At 47.9% G+C, this 20,520-nt stretch overlaps 1 protein-coding gene across 4 annotated transcripts in view; it reads right to left on the reverse strand.

Moving 5' to 3' along the window:
* The window catches only part of DNAJC18 (DnaJ heat shock protein family (Hsp40) member C18), a 50,607-nt gene extending 38,093 nt beyond the window's left edge, over nucleotides 1–12,514 (reverse strand). For 2 of the 4 annotated variants that reach the window (XR_006292637.1, XM_037906027.2), the window contains exons 1-4: nucleotides 12,357–12,513; nucleotides 10,464–10,647; nucleotides 8,417–8,562; nucleotides 5,358–5,543 (exon numbers count right to left, since the gene is read on the reverse strand). Coding sequence is in view for 3 of the 4 variants with exons in the window: in XM_037906027.2 (XP_037761955.1) it covers nucleotides 5,358–5,543; nucleotides 8,417–8,562; nucleotides 10,464–10,647; nucleotides 12,357–12,393 (553 nt within the window). In the remaining variant the exon portion in view is untranslated. Of the gene's footprint in view, nucleotides 1–5,357; nucleotides 5,544–8,416; nucleotides 8,563–10,463; nucleotides 10,648–12,356 lie in introns of all 4 variants that reach the window. The other 2 variants (XM_037906028.2, XM_043552732.1) reach the window with 2 other exon arrangements.
* Between the last annotated feature and the right edge of the window lie 8,006 nt (nucleotides 12,515–20,520).

Raw genomic sequence — 20,520 nt, forward strand, 5'->3', positions numbered from 1 at the left:
TGGTCGCTAACCAGTTTGGAGTGGAAAAGTTGACTGTTGGACTTGTGTTGACAGAAGTGTGCAGGGACATTAACCACATCATGCTACGAAGGACCGTGACTCTGGACAACGTGCGTGACATTGTGGATGGCTTTGCACAAATGGGCTTCCCTAACTGCGGAGGAGCGATAGATGGCATGCATATTCCAATTCTGGCACCAGACCATCTAGCCACCAAGTACATTAATCGGAAGAGGTATTCCTCTATGGTTCTCCAGCCGCTCGTGGATCACCGTGGCATTTCACGGACATTAACACAGGCTGATCTGGAAAGGTTCATGACTCACACATCTTTTGGAACACTGGCCTGTTCAGGAAGCTGCAAGCAGGGACTTTCTTCTCGTACCGAAAGATCACCATAAGGGAAATCGAAATGCCCATTGTGATCCTGGGAGACCTTGCCTAGCCCTAATGCCGTGGCTTATGAAGCCATACATGGAGAACCTTGACAGCAGCAAGGAGTGGTTCAACAAAAGACTGAGCAAGTGCAGAATCACTGTTGAGTGTGCTTTTGGCCGTTTAAAGGCCCTCTGGCACTGCCTATATGGGAGGCTGGACCTGGCCGATGACAATATTCCTATGCTTTTAGCCACGTGCTGTACACTCCATATTTGTGAAGGGAAGGGTGAAAGCTTCACTCAGGGCTAGACTGCTAAGGCTCAGTGCCTGGAGGCTGAATTTGAACAGCCAGAGACAGAGTTACTGGAGGGGCGGGCAGCGTGGGACCGTAAGGATCAGGAATGTCTTGAGGCAGCAATTTGAAGCTGAAAGCCACTAATATTTGTTGCTATGCTCGGGAGTGCAGTGCTTGTGAGGCTAGGAGGTCATTGTGACTGGTGCAGATGATGCACTGTGAAGGTTTAAGAAAATTGCCTGTTGCTTCGCAGGGCTTGGTTTGCTTTCAATTAATGGAATAAAGATTGCTTTCAAACCAAAACAATTATTTTATTAAAAAGTAACAACGGGAAGGGAGAGACAAACAAAAAAACGACATCAGCTGTAGAGAGTGGGGGAAGGGAGGGTCCCGGGAAGAGGTGGGGTCCGTGGATGGTTAAAGATTTGTGTATGTCCAGGTGTCATATACAACCTTGTCTTTTGGAGTATAGTGCAGCGGGTACTGTAGTTCAGCAGGGCTAAACTGCAGAGGGAGGGGTGTTGTCTGCAATGGGTACTGGGAGTCTGCAGGGCTGGACTGTGACAGGGCAAGAGTGGAATGCAGAGGGTACAGACTGGAGCCAGGAGGTTCATAAAACTGTGTTGGCAGCGTCTGGGGGTGCATGGGAAAGAGTTTTGCAACAGTAGTTGCAGGGGAGGGTGGGTGCAGAGCTGCTCGGCTTACAGTGCTAGTAGCACCTGGAGCATGTCCGCTTGGCATTCCATAACCTTTAAGAGCCGCTCCGTGGCTTTGTTCTGGCGCGTCGCGTTCTCCTTTCGGTCCCTCTTCTCGCTGTCCCGCCACTCCTTCAATTCTTGTTTTTCGGCCATGGAATGTGTCATGACATCACAGAAAATCCTCTTTAGTTCTTCGTGGCCACTTTCTAATTCTGCGCAGCCGTTCAGCTGGCAATAACAGAGGGAGGCTGAGCTCCCAAGGTCATCTCTGTGAAGCCAAAATGCAACATTTTACAGAAACATTTATTGTTTGCAACACACAGACCACTGATTCAGTGATTTAGAACAACCACTATTCACGTACCTGTCACTAACTGGCTGACGCCAGGCAAGCACACTTGAGACACAAGACCCCCAAAATGGTGAGTAACCTTAGGGGCAGGGAAAATCAGTGTTCCAGGACCATACTGTAGACTGGGCATGTGGCTCTCGGGGAGAGCCAGCATTGTAGCAGGGGCCTTACAATCATTACTGTTCCCACATTTTCCACAGACTGTGTTCATTATGGAAGATATCTCACTGCTTAGGGTGAGCAGGGATTCAAGGGAGGATCTTCACCAAGACTGCGGCTTCCGGCCTTGGCCCTTATGTGGTCCCACAGTGACGGCAGATTGGCGTGGGAAAGTTACCCTTAATGGGGCAAGAAACAAAGCAGCTCGGTCAAGGAACCTGTGGCAGCGGATTGCCCAGTATCTCCATGAGAGTTTCCTGGAGAACTCTGAGGCAGATTCCCGTGAAGTGAGGGAGTCAATCAACACTGTTCCATCACTTAGACTAGGCCTGTGGTGGTATGTGCATCATAGACACATGCCTGCTTTCTGCAACGCTCCTGCCCCCCAACAACTCGCTTCAGCAATTTCCAAAATCAAAGCCACTTACCAGGGGCCTCCTCTCCTGTTTGCGCTTCGCCAAGTTTCGACAGCTCTGAATGGTTGGCTTACTCCAGAGTAGAGAAGAGCTCACGGCTGCATGCATCTCTGACCTCTGAGTCGTCCTCTGCCTCTCGGCCTCCCTGCAACACATCTTTGTCCAAGATTTCCTCCTTCTGGCTCAGTCCACTCTTGACTGGCATGCGAGCCACCGAAGTATCTACAGTGGCCTTCGCAATGGAGATGGGGTCACCACCGAGTATCACGTCCAGCTCTTCGCAGAACGGGCAGCACTGGAGCAGCGGTTTGCCTCCCATGGCTTATGGTAGGTACTCCGCAGCTCCTTCACTTTGACCCTGCACCGCAGTGTGTCCCGCTCATGGCCCCTTTCTGTCATGAAATCTGACCGTAGGTATCATAATTCCTACGGCTGCAGCGCAGTTGGGATTGGACAGCCTCCTCTCCCCAAATGCTCATGAGGTCCAGCAGCTCAGCACTGCTCTAAGCAGGGGATAGCCTGGTGCGCGGAGCAGGTCTGGTCACCTGGAAAGATGCGCTGAGACCACTGTATGCGTCATCGAGCAAACAGGAAGGGAACCTTCAAAATTCCCAAGGAATTTAAGGGGCGGGGCTCATGGTTGGTCACCTGAGGGCAGGGCCGTACAGTTCAAACTGATGACTAGAGAGGTGAGAACAGGCATTGTGGGACACCTCCTGGAGGCCGATCGCAGCAGTGTAATCGACCAGGGTGTCTACACTGGCACCACGGCACTGTAACCCTGATGCAGAAAGCGGTACGCCTCTCGTCAGGGTGGTCTTTTTACAGCGCTGCAACTGCACAGTTTCTGCGCACTAAGTGGCTTGGCAGCGTGTGCACCTCGGGAGTTACACTGCAGAAAGCTGCTTTACTGCGCAGAAACTTGCCAGTGTCTACAAGGTTTCAGTGAGCTGTCTATGACAGTAGCACTACAGTTGATGTGGTTGGCAAGCACACTCCTGATCCCTGGAGATAAATATCGCCTCCCCACCTCCAAACCATTTCTGGCTTCAGGCAACAGGGAGAGAGAAGAAGCAGTTTTACCAACTACAGCTGGAGTTAAAAATGTGGCCCACAAGGAATTCAACCTGCCTCAGCCCTTCCTGCATTAGTGGTTCTCACCCCTGGAGCTCAGCACTGGTTAGGAACTTTCAGGAGAGGCAAGAAGACACAGGCAGAGGTTGGTAGTGTGCTGGCTGGCCACACCAGAGCAGCAACAGCACGAATGGTTCACTGAACCATGTGGGAATGCTGTTGAAGTAGCACATGTGAAGAAAGCAATGTTACGGTAGGTTTTCACATTCTGAAAATCTGAAGTCAACAAACTCAATTTAAGATTGTGTATCTCAGGAGTTTTGCTAGACGTAAAAAGGAAAAAGTGAGAAAAGATTAACAGCAACTGTCACTTTAGTTATCAGGTTTTACTATTCTGAAAAGTACAGTTAGGCTATGTCTACACTACAAAGTTAAGTTGACGATCATCCACCACTGTAATTAAACCGCTTTTGCACATCCACATAATGCTCCTTGTGACAGCAGAAAGCGTCCACAGTTAGTGCTATTGCATCGACAGAGAGAGCAGTGTATTGTGGGTAGTTATCCCACTGTGCAACTCACCACCAGCCGCCACTCAGTGGTCCATGATGCAGTTTTCTCTGTCCAATCATTCTATGGGCTTCCTACTACATTTTGCACCACTTTTCAACAGCCCCTGTAAACTTCCTGCCCATCATCTCTGTCTGAAAGCAAGGATCCTGGACTGCTCTGTTGTATCGTGATGAGCATTATGAACACAATGTGGCTGATCCTGCAGTATTTTATGAGCTACGAGACTGATGACACTGTGGTGTCTGCCCCCATGTGCCATGGAAAGAAACAATTCAAGGCTGATGTTGGCATTCATAGAGCAGCTGCACACAGTGGACTGTTGGTTCTGGGCATAGGAAATAAGCACTGAGTGGTGGGATTGCATCGTTATGCAGGTATGGGATGACAAGCAGTGGCTGCAGAACTCTCGGATGTGCAAAACCACTTTCCTGGAACTGTGTGCGGAGCTCGCCCCTGCCCTCTGGCACAAGGACACCAAAATGAGAGCTGCCCTAACGTGGGAGAAGCAAGTGGTGATCGCTGTATGGAAGCTGGCAACTCCAGACTGCTACTGATCAGTTGTGAAACAGAGGTCCACCATGGGGGTTGTAGTGATACAAGTGTGCAGGACCATTAATCTCCTCCTGCTACAAAGGACTGTGACTCTTGGCAATGTGCGGGAAATAGTGGATGGGTTTGCGACAACGGATTCCCTAATTGCGGGGTGTGATAGATGGCACGTATATTCCCATTTTGGCCTCAGACCACCTTGCAACAGAGTACATCAACAGAAAGAGCTATTTTTCTGTGGTATTGCATGATGTGGTGGATCATTTCACCGACATCAGTGCATGGTGGTCCAGGAAGGTGCATGACACACATGTCTTCAGGAATACTGGCCTGTACAGAAAGCTGCAAGGAAGGACTTTCTTTCCAGACCTGAAGAGTCTAACTGCGGATGTGGAAATGCCAATAGTGATCCTTAGGACCCAGCCAACCCCTTGCTCCCGTGACTTATGAAGCCATACACCAGAAACCTTGACTGCAGCAAGAAGCACTTCAAGAACAGGTTCAGCAGGTGCAGAATGACTGTTGAATGTGCATTTGGCTGATTAAAGGGTCGTTGGCGCTGCTTTTTTGGCAGGTTAGACTCGAATGAAGAAAATATTTCCATGATCATAGCAGCCTGCTGTGCTCTGCATAACATTTGTGAAGCTAATGTTGAGATGGTTTTATTATGTCAGCATAGCAAGAGAGTTAAATCAGTGGGAGGAGCATTGCAGTGCGTAAACCTCAACAGTGAGGTTGACGTAAGCTGCCTATGTTGAATTAGCTGTGTAGTGTAGACAGGGCCTTAGGTTCTTGAGCAGTATCAAATAAAGCTAACTTTCCAACTCTTTACACTTCAAAAACACTATAGACAGAACACTGACCTGTAGGGAAGTGCCCGCCAAAAAACATGTTGAATATTTCTTCTGGTGTGATGTCTGCTTCAAATTCCCTGTAATAATCATAGTTCCTAGCCCGGGGAGTGCTGAAAGTCTCTTGCTCATCCCCAAATTGATCATATCGTGATCGTTTTTCAGGGTTGCTCAGAACGGCAAAAGCAGTACCTATTGCTACAGAATAAGAGAGAGCAAAATTACACATTTATGTCATCCAATGTTTTCAAGTCAATATGCCTTTCATAAATTGAATTTTAGAAGATGAGTAGCTACAAGTTGATAGAGACACATTTTCTGTTGGACAACGTGTAACACAAAACCATCTGGACAGAGAGACTCTATATCCATTGGAGATGTCATTCTTAAAGCAAAGTGAGTGCTCCTTTCAGTTATTCTTGTAGATACTGGTATTAGCACTGATGAAAGCTGCTCACTCATCTTGGACAGAAGCAGGAAGTTAAAACATTTCCTATAGCATATGGAAAGGTTGAAAATACTCAGAAAACTGGAGAAGAGACCATTCTGGAAATCTGTTAAAGGGCTGAGTGACAATACAACTTTTTACCAAGTCTGAAACCAGTTAGTGACATGGTAGGCGTTAGAGTGTGTGTCCACACACCATATGGTTAATTACATGACATTGCATCCTTCCTGTAGGATGTATACTTTTAACTTTGTATTAAGTTAACCTGAGTTACATTCCTACGAGCTGGACAAGATAAACACTATGCTTCTCCTAGGATTTACCTCAATCAGCTGAAAGGTTACAACTGCCTTGTCTTCACTAGACTTCTAACACAGGTTAGCTTAGCATGGGTTAAAAATATATCTTTTTCCCTAGTGAAGACAAGGCCTTAGTTAAACAAGTGCAATTGTGTATACAGCATACCACAGAGAGCTAGGTGAGAATGGCAGCAGTGTTAGAGTGATCTCATCCACCAGTGGAAAGAAAGGAACTGAGGATGAGGGATGGCCACTATCTTACAAATGCCCACTTGCTGGCAACCCCATTCAAAGGCACAGTAGTTTTGAGCTAAGGGAGTTCCACCAGTCACCTGAGAGACTATCAAGAATAGGGCTCGATCACAACATTTGGGGAATGAATTCTCAAATAAGGATCAAGGAATTTACAATAATTGCCTTTATATTAATAAGTGGTAGCTTTCAAAATTACCCAATATGCTTTTTAATGCCAAAGGCAATCCACTAGTCATATTATGTTTTGCACTGAGATAGCCTTGGAGAATGAAAACCTCTCTTCATAGAATAAATACATCCCTGGCAGTTTCCACTCTCCTCTACACTCGTCTCAATTCTGACCTGAAAGAGCCACCAATAGACCAGTTTGGTGTCCATGGTCATGCCTATTCAATCTGTAGCCACTTCGCTGAGACTGAAAATAAAGGTACAAACTGATACACTTAGGTGTCTACCAGGACCTGAAATATGAGAATTGTTTCACACTGGCCACCATACAGCTAGTCAGCTGGCAATGACCTCATCACTAGCCACCTGAGCTGGCTCTAAACTAGTGCCCCAAAGATGAAAGACCCCATATTTTATTACCAAACCCTTCAGCCACCATGTCTCCCAGAACACACCAACATCTTCAGATATTAATTTCTGAGAGTCAAATAGCTGCAACAAACTCAAGTATGCAACAACTTTCTCTTCTAAAGTTGTGTTCATATAGTTTTTCCAAATGTTCAAGGTATCTAAATATTAATGTAACTAAAGAACATTGAAGTTTGATTTTAAAATTTAGAACTTTTGTACCACCTTAATGCTGTTTGAAATATATTTTTCATAGGCAAATTTACACTGAAAACCAACCCAAAGATAAAAAAAAACAAAAAACTTTGCAACTTCATGTCTTCTCTCTCTTAAGACTAGCTAATTGAAAGCAAGGCTTTGCCAAGCTCTGTGTTAAGATAGTCCTGGCCATAGCTGGAAGATAAAAAAGAGAAGGTATAACAGATTTAATTTAAGTCTTTAGATACTGATTGTTGATACAGATAATATAATCTTAGTATAAAATTCAGAGAATCAGAATAATACACTCAAAAACTTTCAATGTTTTCATGATTTTTAACTCATAATCAGGGCCCTACCAATTTCACGGCCGTGAAAAACAGGTCATAGACAGTGCAATAAGCCCTTCCCCATGAAATCTGATCTCCCCATTCTGATCTGGGAGCACCACTGCTCGGGGGCTCCTAGCTGCAAGGCTGGAAAGGAACAGGACTTGTCCATCCCCTCCATGGCCGCGGCGGGGAGGGGGGGGAAGAGAGGGAAAAATCAGACATGCCTCCCCCTGCTTCCGGAAGCTCTGGGACTGGGCAACAGCCCTGAGATTGCTGCAGCTAGAGGAGGCTTGTGGAGGTGGGTCCCATCTCCCCCTGCTGCTGGTAGCACCCCAGCCATGGGGCTCCTAGCTGCAAGACCCCAGCAGGCTGGGGAGGGACAGGATTTGTCCATTCTCTGCAAGGCTGATTGAGGCGGAGGGGGAGGAGAGATCAGACCTACCTCTGGGTACCTTTGGGTTGGGACCCCCACAGTTACAATACCATGAAATTTCACATGTAAACATTTAAAATGTGAAATTGACCATGAAATTGATCAAAATGTACTGTGAATATGGTAGGGATCTGCTCACAATCTAGTACATAGAACACACAGAACAACAGGCGATTAGACAACCAGGGAAACTGTTGATCAAATGGATGAAGGCTATTCGTTACAAACAATACTGCTTAAACACCACCGTGAAAATTCAAAGGGATTTAGGATGCCTTTTCATTTTACTACCATCCTGCTTCTCACAGAGGTCTGTACTTTGAAACTCCTCCTAACAAAGACAACTCTTTGTCAGGCAGCTGTGGGATTTTTATGAAGAAAACTGTATGCAACCTACCATCGCCTATGAAAATTATAAGCTTCTAATTATAAGTTTCTATGAAGTCTTCAACCAGGGTGCATTGCCATAGTCTGAAACAAGCCTTGCAGGAAGATTCTTTTTAAAATAAACCATACTTCATCTCACATACCTTTAAAAGCTTCTGTTGCTCCAGGAGCACAGTTTTTGTCAGGGTGAAATTTAAGGGCCAGTTTTCGATAAGCTTTCTTCAAATCCTCCTCATTGGCATCTCTCTCAACTCCCAAAATTTCATAATAATTGCTACACTTCTTTATTCTGAAAAGAGACAAAATTGTTTGGTTTTTTTAAATCTGCATGGCTCCTCCTACAATACAGTTGAGAGAAAATTTTACAAGAAACCAAATAGACAGCACTTAACATAGGTGAGGAAAAAGTAGCAGCAGAGAGAGATTGTATGTTGCTAAGATGCATGAGGAATCAGAGCACTGTCTTAGGGATGGGGTCATGTGTATCACTTAAAATTCACTTAGTGAAAATGTAAGTGCTGAAGAAAGGTGCCAGGTTGTGCAGCCTAGAAACCGAAGTCCTCTGTTTAGTCACAAAGCAGTTACAACACAGGCAGACGTAAAACAAGCTTCCCCACCAATCCAGCTCAACCCTCGACTGAAAGGAGCAGATCTAAAGGGCTGGTATGTAATTTGGTTTCCACGTTCATCCATCTCTTGCCTGCCCTGGTAAGAAAGCCATTAGTGTGCCCATTTGTACGATGCACATGACTTCAGAACCTGAACACCTGGCCAGCAGGAACTGGACACCACCAGGTTCATTTCATATAGGATATCAAACCAGGCATATGCATCATTTGCAGTAGAAGAGCTTATTTAAATTACTTTCACCTGAGAAGACTACATTAAAAATCCTGACATTGATCAACAAGTGAAAAGGAGCCTGGTGGGTCCCCCATTGTTATCTCTATTTGTGCAAACCACAATGTTGGTCTACCTATCTCAGATACTTATATAGCCTCCATCCATGTTGTATGTGAGCACCTCATAATCTTTAATGTGCTTATGCTCACAATACCTCTGTGAGGTAGGGAAGTATTATTATTTCCATTTTACAGATTTGGAACTGAAGCACAGAGAGACTAAGTGACTTGGCCCCGGGTTACACAGGACGTTTGTGGCAGAGCAGGACCTGAACCCAGGTCTCCCACAACCCAAACTAGTGATCTAACCACTGAATCATCCTTCCTCAGTCTCTACTCAAGCACTCAGGGCTAGAAGAGCTAAAACTGAGATGCACTGACAATGCAGGAGGGTGAACAGTACTTGACTGTACTATCCTTTGCCTCAGCCACGCCTCATTTTCACGTGAAGCATTGCACACAGAGCCACTGAAGTCAACAGAAACAGGGGTCTTGCTCATGCAGAGGTCCTTGTAGGAACAAGGCCTAAATTTAAACACACAGTTATGCTTATTTTCTTCAAATCCTTCTTTTCATGGAGGCTGTTTCAGCTGGAAAAGTAAGCTTGGGCTGAAACTCAGAATTTCAAGTCTTAGCTAGAACTAGGTCTCCTCCCCACAAAAAAATAATTAAAAATGGTTCTACCTTTTAAAGTTTAAAACCTAGTAATCTAAAAAGGAAATGTTTGTGCTCCTCTAACTTTAAAAAAACAGCTGCTTTAAAATGATCTTTTGCAAATTCTTTAGATTACAATATGGATAAATTGGTTGCAGTATTTTTAGTAAACATTAACAGTTAAATTTAGGAAGGCACAGTGACTAATATTCTGTTCATATATAACAACTTTTGTTAATTACCTACTATTATGCATATTACTCCTATGATTATGATGGCTCCATAGTTTAAACTGACTAGATACTAAATACAGATATTCATAATAGACATAACTGTTCGTTAATTGTGACTTAAACCCATAACACCTCAAGGGAGTTTAAGTTAAGGTTCAGAATATAGTTGATACTGTAGATTTCACCACCCAGAGATACTTATAATAAAAGGACCCAATTTTCAAAACGTGCAGAGCACCCACAACTCCCATAAAAGCCATTCAATCAGACCACAAGTGCACATTAGCTGCTCAGGACTACAGCAGCTTTGCAGTTGACATCTGGTTACTAAAAGATCACATATGTGAGACTTTTCCCTCCGCCAATACAATTTAATGTAGAATCTACTGAAAATAGTTTACCTTTGTACCCCATACAACTGCTCCTCTGTGTAAGTCATACTAGCTTCTCCAGAGCCCAGTTGACCCCTCTCATTGTCGCACTTCTCCTTCTTCCCTCTCATACAGTCGCTGCAAGCACAGAAGTCAGAACTCTCACTGTTTTCCTCTGTTGGGCATGCATTCCTTCTGAGTGCATCAATTAAGGCTGCAAAGCAACATGTCCCCATTATGAATGTATAACCAAAAATGCAATGACATATCATTGCATGTTTCACTGCACAATAAATATAAAATTAGAGAATTAAAGTTAGCATAAATTTGGTTAAAGAAATGTGTTGTAAAGAAAGGCCCTGACTAGCAAGTAAAAGAAAGGTCTTGAAAGTAACAAGCTATAAAGCCAGAAGGAATGAAGGAGGGAGGATACCTTGTTCAAAGAATGAAATAAGGGAAAGTTCCTAAAAAGGCCTCTGACCAATAATGACAGGCTTCAGAGTAACAGCCGTGTTAGTCTGTATTCGCAAAAAGAAAAGGAGTACTTGTGGCACCTTAGAGACTAACCAATTTATTTGAGCATGAGCTTTCGTGAGCTACAGCTCACTTCATCAGATGCATACTGTGTATGCATCTGATGAAGTGAGCTGTAGCTCACGAAAGCTCATGCTCAAATAAATTGGTTAGTCTCTAAGGTGCCACAAGTATTCCTTTCCTTTTGACCAATAATGGTGACTGCAGATGATAAGACAAAGAGACTGTCTTAAAAATAACCAACACTGACCTTCCCACTCCACTTATCAATGTTCTCAAAAATTGGGGCCTATCTGAACTCATATGCAAAGGAAAAACTTAGTCAGCAAGGAGGAAGGAGAGAGACATGGAGGAAAGGCCTTTGGAAGAAAGAAGGTTGGAAACTTTATCTGGATTAAGACTGGAAATAAGGGAGAACCGCCTCAAATCAGTTTTTCACTGAAGTCAGCAATTGGCAAGGAGATCACTGGTTTGTTAAAGGGTATAAAAAAAAGTAAGCTCTTAAAGGGTTCATTGCTAATACCTGCCTGACCACGTTGGAGTGGCCCAGTATTGGTCTAAGCATCCCTGGGTTTAGCCCATTTGTAACTATCTTGAACAAATGCTTATAAATATTTTGTTATTGTTTGGAGTAGTACATTGCTTATTATTTAGGCATGTTTAGAGCAACTGTATAACTATCAGTCAGCCTTCGTATTTAATAAAGGAATTTATGGTTAACTTAGTGTTGTGATAATATCCTGCATAAATAATCCCAATATTCAGTCTAATGGAAACATCTTTTCACATACAAAAATCCATGAAAGAAAAAATTCATCTTTCATCACAGCATTATCCATGGATTATCTTTAATGTGGATCTTTTCTGTGTGTGTGCTATACCTGAGAAAAACATTACACAAAGCAAGTAATAGAGAAAACAAAGGAGAAAGTTCACCAGTTATATCAATAAAGCAAGAACCAAATACACATTGCAAATTAATAATAGTGCAGAATGATATAAATGCTGCATGGACTGAAAACTACAGCTTCAGGGCTAGATTGCACAAAACGGAATACAGAGAAAAATGCAATGCAGCTTCAGGCCCTAGGCCCTTCCTCAACCCCCATAATAACCTCATCCCCACTCCCTCCCCAGCGCCCCCTCCCCACTCCTCTCCCTGCCAGCACCCTCCCCTCCCTGCCCAGCCCCCACAGTGCCCCTCCCCGCTCAACCCCCCTCCCTGCCCAGCCCCCACAGTGCCCCTCCCCGCTCAACCCCCCTCCCTGCCCAGCCCCCACAGTGCCCCTCCCCGCTCAACCCCCCTCCCTGCCCAGCCCCCACAGTGCCCCTCCCCGCCCAGCCCCCCGGGCTCCCTCGGCCGCTGCCAGGTGCCGCGGCGCTCGCTACCTTCGGCCCAGCGCTCCCCGCTGCCCAGCCCCTCCATGTTGTTCGGGGGGAGAAGGGGGCTAGGACAAGAGCGGGACCCGGCGCTACTGCGGCGCAGGCAGAGGGGGCGTGGCGCGGGGCCCCCTGGGTATTGTAGTCCTGCCGCTGGATTACATTACCCAGAGGCCCCGCGCGGCTGGGGGCAGGGAGGGCGTTAGGCGCGTGGGGTGCGAGTTCCCTGCCCTCGCCGTGAGCGAGTGGCGACGTCATCGAAATAGGCGATGGCGTCACGGGAACGGTCAGTAACGTCATGGAGACTCTGTAAAATCAACCCCCCAGCCAGCCACCAGGTCTGTGGCAGCAGGGCAACAGCCCGCCTGGTGCCGCACAGCGCCTGTCCCTCCCCGCCGCTCGGCGAAGGCCTCAGCCCCGCGGCTGGCCCCGCCATGCTGGGAGACCTGACGTGGGCCTGCGCCCTCCAGGGCAGCTCCTCGGGGCTGGCTGCGGCTGGTTGTTTGGAGCATCCCCTCCGCTGGCACTGGGCTCTGAGGTTTAGTCTCGTACAGCTTGACTCAGAGGAGGCTCTGCCCGGCAGCTCTCAGGGGCCGAAGTGAGCTCTGGTGTGGTAGCAGTGCTGTTATTGTCACTGTGTATGCCCGCAAAGCGCACAAGGCCTAGAGGGCCTCACAGTCCTTTGTCTGAATGGCTGACATCCTGAAACACAAGTACAACAGGAGGAGGGCGGGGGGAAGGCGTCACAGGTGACAAAGGCAGTGGCTGGCACATACTGGTAGATCCATTTGCTTTGGGGTGGGGAGGTGCACAAACTCTCTTCCTCTTGCAGTCTTCATGGCAAAAGTGGATCTTGAAGGATCTACATGATGAGAGGGTAGGGTGGCCACTGGTGCCTCCACAGAATGCAGGACATCCCCTTGGCTGTCCCTGCTGCCACCTCCGTGATCCCCCCTCACCAGTGTGACCTCTCATGCACAGTGTATGTGAGGTCATGCTGCAAGGAGGACACCATTTTGCAGAATGCCCTGCTCCCACCTGTGTGACCTACCATGTGGCTTGCTGACGGGGGCAGAGCAGTGTGCTCTGCAAAATGGAGTCCCCTGTGCATGATACTGGAAACAATCACATCCAGTTTTATATCAGTGCTGGACAGGGCAAAAACAGGGCTGGACGGCTTAAACCTGGACATGTGGCTGCTTGTGAGAGGATAGTGTCATAGGCCTTGTCTACACTACGAAATTAGGTCAAGTTTATAGAAAGCGTTTTTATACAGTGGATTGTGTGTGTCCCCACACAAATGCTCTAAGTGCATGTAGTTGGCGGAGTGTGTCCACAGTACTGAGGCAACCTTCGACTTCCGGAGCGTTGCACTGTGGGTAGCTATCCCACAGTTCCCGCAGTCTCCGCCACCCATTTGAATTCTGGGTAGAAATCCCAGTGCCTGATGGGGCTAAAACATTGTCGCAGATGGTTCTGGGTACATATCGTCAGGCCCCCCTTCCCTCCCTCCCTCCGTGAAAGTAAGGGCAGACAATCGTTTTGCGTCTTTTTTCTTGAGTTACCTGTGCAGACGCCATACCACGGCAAGCACGGAGCCTGCTCAGCTAACCGTCACCGTATGTCTTCTGGGTGCTGGCAGATGTGGCACTGATTGCTACACAGCAACAGTTTATTGCCTTTTGGCAGCTGACAGTGCAGTATGACTGGTAGCTGTTGTCGATGTAGTCCAGGATGCTTTTTTAACTGACCTTGATGAGGTCAGGGGCGCCTGGGCAAACGTGGGAGCGACTCTGCCAGGTCATTTCCCTTTTAAGTTTCGTCTCATGGCAATTCGTCTCATTGTCTTTTAATCTGCAGCCAGCAGAAGACAATGGCCAGCAGTCGTACTGCACCGTCTTCTGCCGAGCACCCAGGAGATGACGATGGCTAGCGGTCGTACTGCATGGTCTGCTGCCAGCAAGATGTATAAAGATAGATGAAGTGGATCAAAACAAGAAATAGACCAGATTTGTTTTGTATTCATTTTCTCCTCCCTCCCTCCGTGAAATCAACTGCCTGCTAAACCCAGTTTTGAGTTCTATCCTTGAGGTTTTGAATTCTATCCTTGAGGGGGCCATTCTGTTTCTCGCAAAGCCACCCCCTTTGTTGATTTTAATTCCCTGTAAGCCAACCTTGTAAGCCATGTTGTCAGTCGCCCCTCCCTCCACCAGAGCAATGGCAAACAATCGTTTTGCGCCCTTTTCCCTGGATTGCCTGAGCAGGAGCAGACGCCATAGCACAGCAAGCATGGACCCCGTTCAACTCACCACAGCAGTTATGACCATTGTAAACACCTCGCGCATTATCATGCAGTGTATGCAGAACCAGCACCTGAAAAACCAGGCAAGGAGGCGACGGCAGCGCGGTGATGAGGACCTGAACACACTTTTCTCTAAAACCGCGTTCCCCCACAATTTGGAGATCATGGTGTTAATTGGGCAGGCTCATGCCGTGGAACGCCGATTCTGGGCCCGGGAAACAAACACAGAGTGGTGGGACCGCATAGTGTTGCAGGTCTGGGATGATTCCCAGTGGCTCCGAAACTTTTGCATGCATAAGGGCATTTTCATGGAACTTTGTGACTTGCTTTCCCCTGCTTTGAAGCGCAAAAATGCCAAGATGAGAGCAGCCCTCACAGTTCACAAGTGAGTGGCAATAGCCCTGTGGAAGCTTGCAACGCCAGACAGCTACCGCTCAGTCGGGAATCAATTTGGAGTGGGCAAATCTACTGTGGCGGTTGCTGTGATGCAAGTAGCCAATGCAATCACTGAGCTGCTGCTATCAAAGGTAGTGACTCTGGGAAATGTGCAGGTCATACTAGATGGCTTTGCTGCAATGGGATTCCCTAACTGTGGTGGGGCTATAGACGGAACCCATATCCCTATCTTGGGACCGGACCACTAGGGCAGCCAGTACATAAACCGCAAGGGGTACTTTTCAATGGTGCTGCAAGCACTCGTGGATCACAAGGGACATTTCATCAACATCAGTGTGGGATGGCCGGGAAAGCTTCATGATGCTCGTGTCTTCAGGAACTCTGGTCTGTTTAAATGGCTGCAGGAAGGGATTTACTTCCCAGACCAGAAAATAACTGTTGGGGATGTTGAAATGCCAATAGTTATCCTTGGGGACCCAGCCTACCCCTTAATGCCCTGGCTCATGAAGCCGTACACAGGCACCCTGGACAGTAGTCAGGAGCTGTTCAACTATAGGCTGAGCAAGTGCAGAATGATGGTAGAGTGTGCATTTGGACGTTTACAGGGTAGCTGGCACAGTTTACTGACTCGCTCAGACCTCAGCGAATCCAATATTCCCATTGTTATTGCTGCTTGTTTTGTGCTCCACAATCTCTGTGAGAATAAGGGGGAGATGTTTATGGCAGAGTGGGAGGTTGATGCAAATCGCCTGGCCGCTGAATATGCGCAGCCAGACACCAGAGCGGTTAGAAGAGCACAGCAGGAAGCGGTGCGCATCAGAGAAGCTTTGAAAACCAGTTTCATGACTGGCCAGGGTACTGTGTGACACTTCTGTTTGTTTCTCCTTGATGAAGACCCGCCCCCTTGGTTGACTCTAATTCCCTGTAAGCCACCCGCCCTCCTGCCTTCGATCACAGCTTGCTTGCAAAGGAAATAAAGTCACTATCATTTAAAAAACATGTATTCTTTATTAATTGGTTATAAAAATAGGGAAATAACTCACAAGGTAGCCCGGGTGGGGTGTGGGAGGAGGGTAGGAGGGAAGGAAAAGGCCACTTTAAAACTTGTTGAATGACAGCCTTCTGTTGCTTGGGCTGTCCACTGGGGTGGAGTGGTTGGGTGCCCGGAGCCTCCCACCCTGCGTTTTTGGGTGTCTGGGTGAGGAGGCTATGGAACTTGGGGAGGAGGGAGGGTGGTTAAGCAGGGGCTGCAGCAGCAGTCTGTGATCCTGCTGCCATTCATGAACCTCCACCAGACGCCGGAGCATGTCCGTTTGGTCCCGCAGTATCCCCAGCATTTCCTCATGCCTCCTCTGATCTTCCTGCCGCCACCTCTCCTCACGTTCATCAGCCACTGTTCTGTACTCTGCTATTTGTGTCCCTCCACACAGCTCTGTCAGTGCCGGACGACTGCATGAGCTCAGAGAACATGTCATCGCGCGTGCGTTTTTTTTCGCCGCCTTATCTGAGATAGCCTCTGGGATGGAGGAGGGAGGCTTGAAACATTTGCTGCTGCTGGAGGAAAAAAAGGGAGTGAAGTATTTAAAAAGATACATTTTAGAGAACAATGGCTATACTCTTTCACGGTGAACAACACTATTCACATTACATAGCACATGAGATTTTGGTACAAGGTTGTATTTTGCATCTTATATTGAGTGCCTGGGGCTTTGGTGTTAGAGATCATACACACAGGGCCAAGCAACAGAATTCGGCTTGCAGGCAGCCATGGTAAGCCATAGTCTTTCGGCTTCATAACAGCAGCCCCCTCCTTTCCCATACCAAGCAAAGCCTATTGAGTTGGCCATTTACTGCTGCAGTTTTCCTGTTAACGTGCAGCAGCGGAAACCAAACTAACCCCCTCCCTCCATCCAGTTCTCTGGGATGATCGCTTTTCCCCTCCCTGCACCGCCTGGCTGGTATCAGGGAAGATCCCTGCTAGCCAAACGCGAACAGCTCAGCACCAGTGGCCCCCCCCTCCCACCGCGTGGCTAACTGCAGGGAGGATTTATTTTCAGCCACAGGCAAACAGCCCAGTAGGAACGGCCACCTCTGAATGTCCCCTTAATCAAATTCCCCTATTTCAACCAGGTTACCATGAACAATTTTACTCTCCTGAGGATAACATAGAGAGATAAAGAACGGATGTTGGTTGAATGCCAGCAAACACCGGGACCATACGCTGCCAGGCTTTGTCATGCAATGATACCAGATTACTTGCTACTAGCATGGCGTGGTAAAGTGTCCTACCATGGAGGACGGAATAAGGCTGCTCTCCCCAGAAACCTTCTGCAAAGGCTTTTAGAGTACCTCCAGGAGAGCTTCATGGAGATGTCCCTGGAGGATTTCTGCTCCATCCCCAGACATGTTAACAGACTTTTCCAGTAGCAGTACTGGCCACGAATGCATCCCAAGTCCTCAGGGCTACTTAATCATTAAAAAAACGCTTGCTTTTATAACATGTATTATATTTAAAAAGGTACACTCACCTGAGGTCCCTTCTCCGGCTTTGTTGGGTTGGTAGGGTATTTCAGTCAGGGTGATAAAAAGATCCTGGCTGTCGGGGAGAACGGTGTGCTGTGTGCTCTCCCCAAGCTTGTCCTCCTCCTCGTCTTCCCCATCTGCAAAATCCTCAGCCATGGCGGAGAGTATCCCATCCTCGGAGTCCACGGACAGGGGTGGGGTAGTGGTGGCGGCTCCCCCTAGAATCGCATGCAGCTCAGCGTAGAAGCGGGATGTCTGGGGCTCTGTCCCGGAGCGTCCGTTTGATTCTTTGGTTTTCTGGTACGCTTGTCTGAGCTCCTTAAGTTTCACGCGGGACTGTGTTGCGTCCCTGATGTAGCCTCTGTCTCTCATGGCCTTGGAGATTTTTTGAAATATTTTGGCATTTCGTCTTTTGGAATGTAGTTCTGATAGCATGGATTCCTCTCCCCATACAGCAATCAGATCCAGTACCTCCCGTTTGGTCCATGCTGGAGCTCTTTTTCGATTCTGGGAATGCATAGTCACCTGTGCTAATGAACTCTGCATGGTCACCTGTGCTGATGAGCTTGCCTGGCCAAACAGGAAATGAGATTCAAAAGTTCCCGGGGCTTTTCCTGTACACCTGGCCAGCGCATCCGAGTTCAGAGTGCTGTCCAGAGCAGTCACAATGGTGCACTGTGGGATAGCTCCCGGAGGCCAATACCTTCGAATTGCATCCACACTAACCCTAATTTGAAACGGTGATGTCGATTTACACACTAATCCCCTCGTTGGGGAGGAGTACAGAAATCGGTTTTAAGAGCCCTTTATGTCGAAAAAATGGCTTCATTGTGTGAACGGGTGCAGGGTTAATTCAGATTTAATGCTGCTAAATCTGACATAAACTCATAGTGTAGAACAGGCCATAGTGTATCAGCTTGGGAAGGGCATTCAGTGTGTAGGGACAGCATGGAAGAAAATGCAGAGAAAGTTGTGGGAGATTCAATTAAATGGGGCAACAAAACTGGCATCACTGAGAGTGGAGGAGGTGGGGAGCATCACAGTAAGAAACAAGGTCCCATAGGTAGAGAGGAGCAAGTCACAATTAGCTTGATTTTGATGTAGTGGAAAAGGAGGTAACAAGTGGTGAGATCCAAAGAGGAGGGTGACATGTTAAGAAGATCATTTTGGCAGCTGCATTTTATACAGCCTGAAGGGAGCTAAGTGAGTGTCAGTGAACCTGGAGATGAGGTTGCAAGAACAGCCCAGGTTGCAATCAGATGGGCCCATCAGTTCCTCCAGGCTAGATGATTCAATATTGTGGTTCTCAAACTTGTTCCTATTGTTGACCACTTCCTCAGACAGACTCCCTCAGGGACCAACTTCCCTCATAAACTGCGTGGCCTCATTCCACACTTTTATTTGGAGCAACTGTACTGCTTAGTTACATGACCAAATTGTATTAGGGCAATATGTAGTAGGCTGAAAAGATGCTGAAAGAGAAGTCAAAGAGGTAGGTTGTGAAGACAGTATCTTGAAAGCCCAGTGAGGGTAGGATGCCAAGGAGGGAATAAATGACAATGTCAAAAGCAACAGAGTAGAGGGCCTGAGGTTTGGCCAGAAAGAAGTCATTAGAGACCCTACTGAGAGTAATTTCTGTAAAGTGGGGATGTCAGCAGACAGACTGGAAGGGATCCAAGGCAGAGCTGGAGAATAGGAAGTGAGTTCATTGGTTGTAGACTGTGTCTTCCATGAGTTTAGAGATCGAGAAGGGGCAGTAGGACCCTAGGAACAATTAGCATGAAGGGACAGGTTTTCAGAGGTACATGTGCACATGGTTAAGGGCACGGGTGGGCAAACTTTTTGGCCGGCGGCCACATCAGGGAATAGAAATTGTATGGCGGGCCATGAATGCTCACAAAATTGGGGTTGGGGTGTGGGAGAGGGTGAGGGCTCTGGTTGGGGGTGCGGGCTCTAGGGTGGGGCTGGGGATGAGGCGTTTGGAGTGTAGGAGGGTGCTCTAGGCTGGGACAGAGAGCAGGGGGTGGGGATCAGGGCTGGGGCCGGGGTGTGGGAAGGGGTGCAGGTTCCAGCTGGGGGTGCGAGCCCTGGGGTGGGGCTGGGGATGAGAGGTTTGGGGTGCAGGAGGATGGTCCAGGCTGGGATCGAGGGGTTTGGAGAGCAGGAGGGGGATCAGGGCTGGAGCAGGGGGTTGGGGCGTGGGGAGAGGCTCAGGGGTGCAGGTTCTGAGCAGTGCTTACCTCAAGCATCTCCCGGAAGCAGTGGCATGTCCCTTCTCCAGCTCCTACACGGAGGCACAGACAGGTAGCTCTGCACGCTGCCCCATCTGCAGGTACCACTGCAGCAGCTCCCATTGGAGTGCTGGAGGGGGCCATTGGAGCGCCGGAGGGGGCCACTGGAGCACATAGGACCTGGAGTGGGCCCATGCCGCAGCTTCCGGGAGACGCGTGGTGCGGCCTCCGACCCTGTGCCCTGGCTGGAGCGCTGGAGGAGGGCCAACCTGTGTGGTGCGGCCCCCGACCCAGCGCTCCGGCTGGAGTGCTGGAGCGGGGCAAGCTCCAGACCCTGCTCCCCCGCGGGAGCTCACGGGCCAGCTAAAAATGCCCCACGGGCCATAGTTTGCCCACCCCTGGTTTAGGGGCTAGAAGGAGAATTCTTGGAATTTGACCCTCATATTATTCAATATTGCAAACATTTTTACACTTTTCATTTTCAAGGTGACCTACAGAGATGGGGGTCTAAGGCAGCTGGGCAGCAGAGTCTGCACCCCAACAAAGTGTGGCAACACAGGGTCTGCACCCAGGAAAACTAGGAACTAGGAATAATGACCCTGTTCTGCCCAGACCCAGTTAGTTTAAAAGCATGTGGAATCCAGGCATTGGGGTTCACTCACAACAGACTGGTGTCTGTCCAGAGAGGGAGACGGGATCAGACTGTGACAGTCAGAATTTT

The sequence above is a fragment of the Chelonia mydas genome, chromosome 8 (genome assembly GCF_015237465.2).
Source record: "Chelonia mydas isolate rCheMyd1 chromosome 8, rCheMyd1.pri.v2, whole genome shotgun sequence".
In the NCBI taxonomy this organism is placed as follows: domain Eukaryota; kingdom Metazoa; phylum Chordata; order Testudines; family Cheloniidae; genus Chelonia; species Chelonia mydas.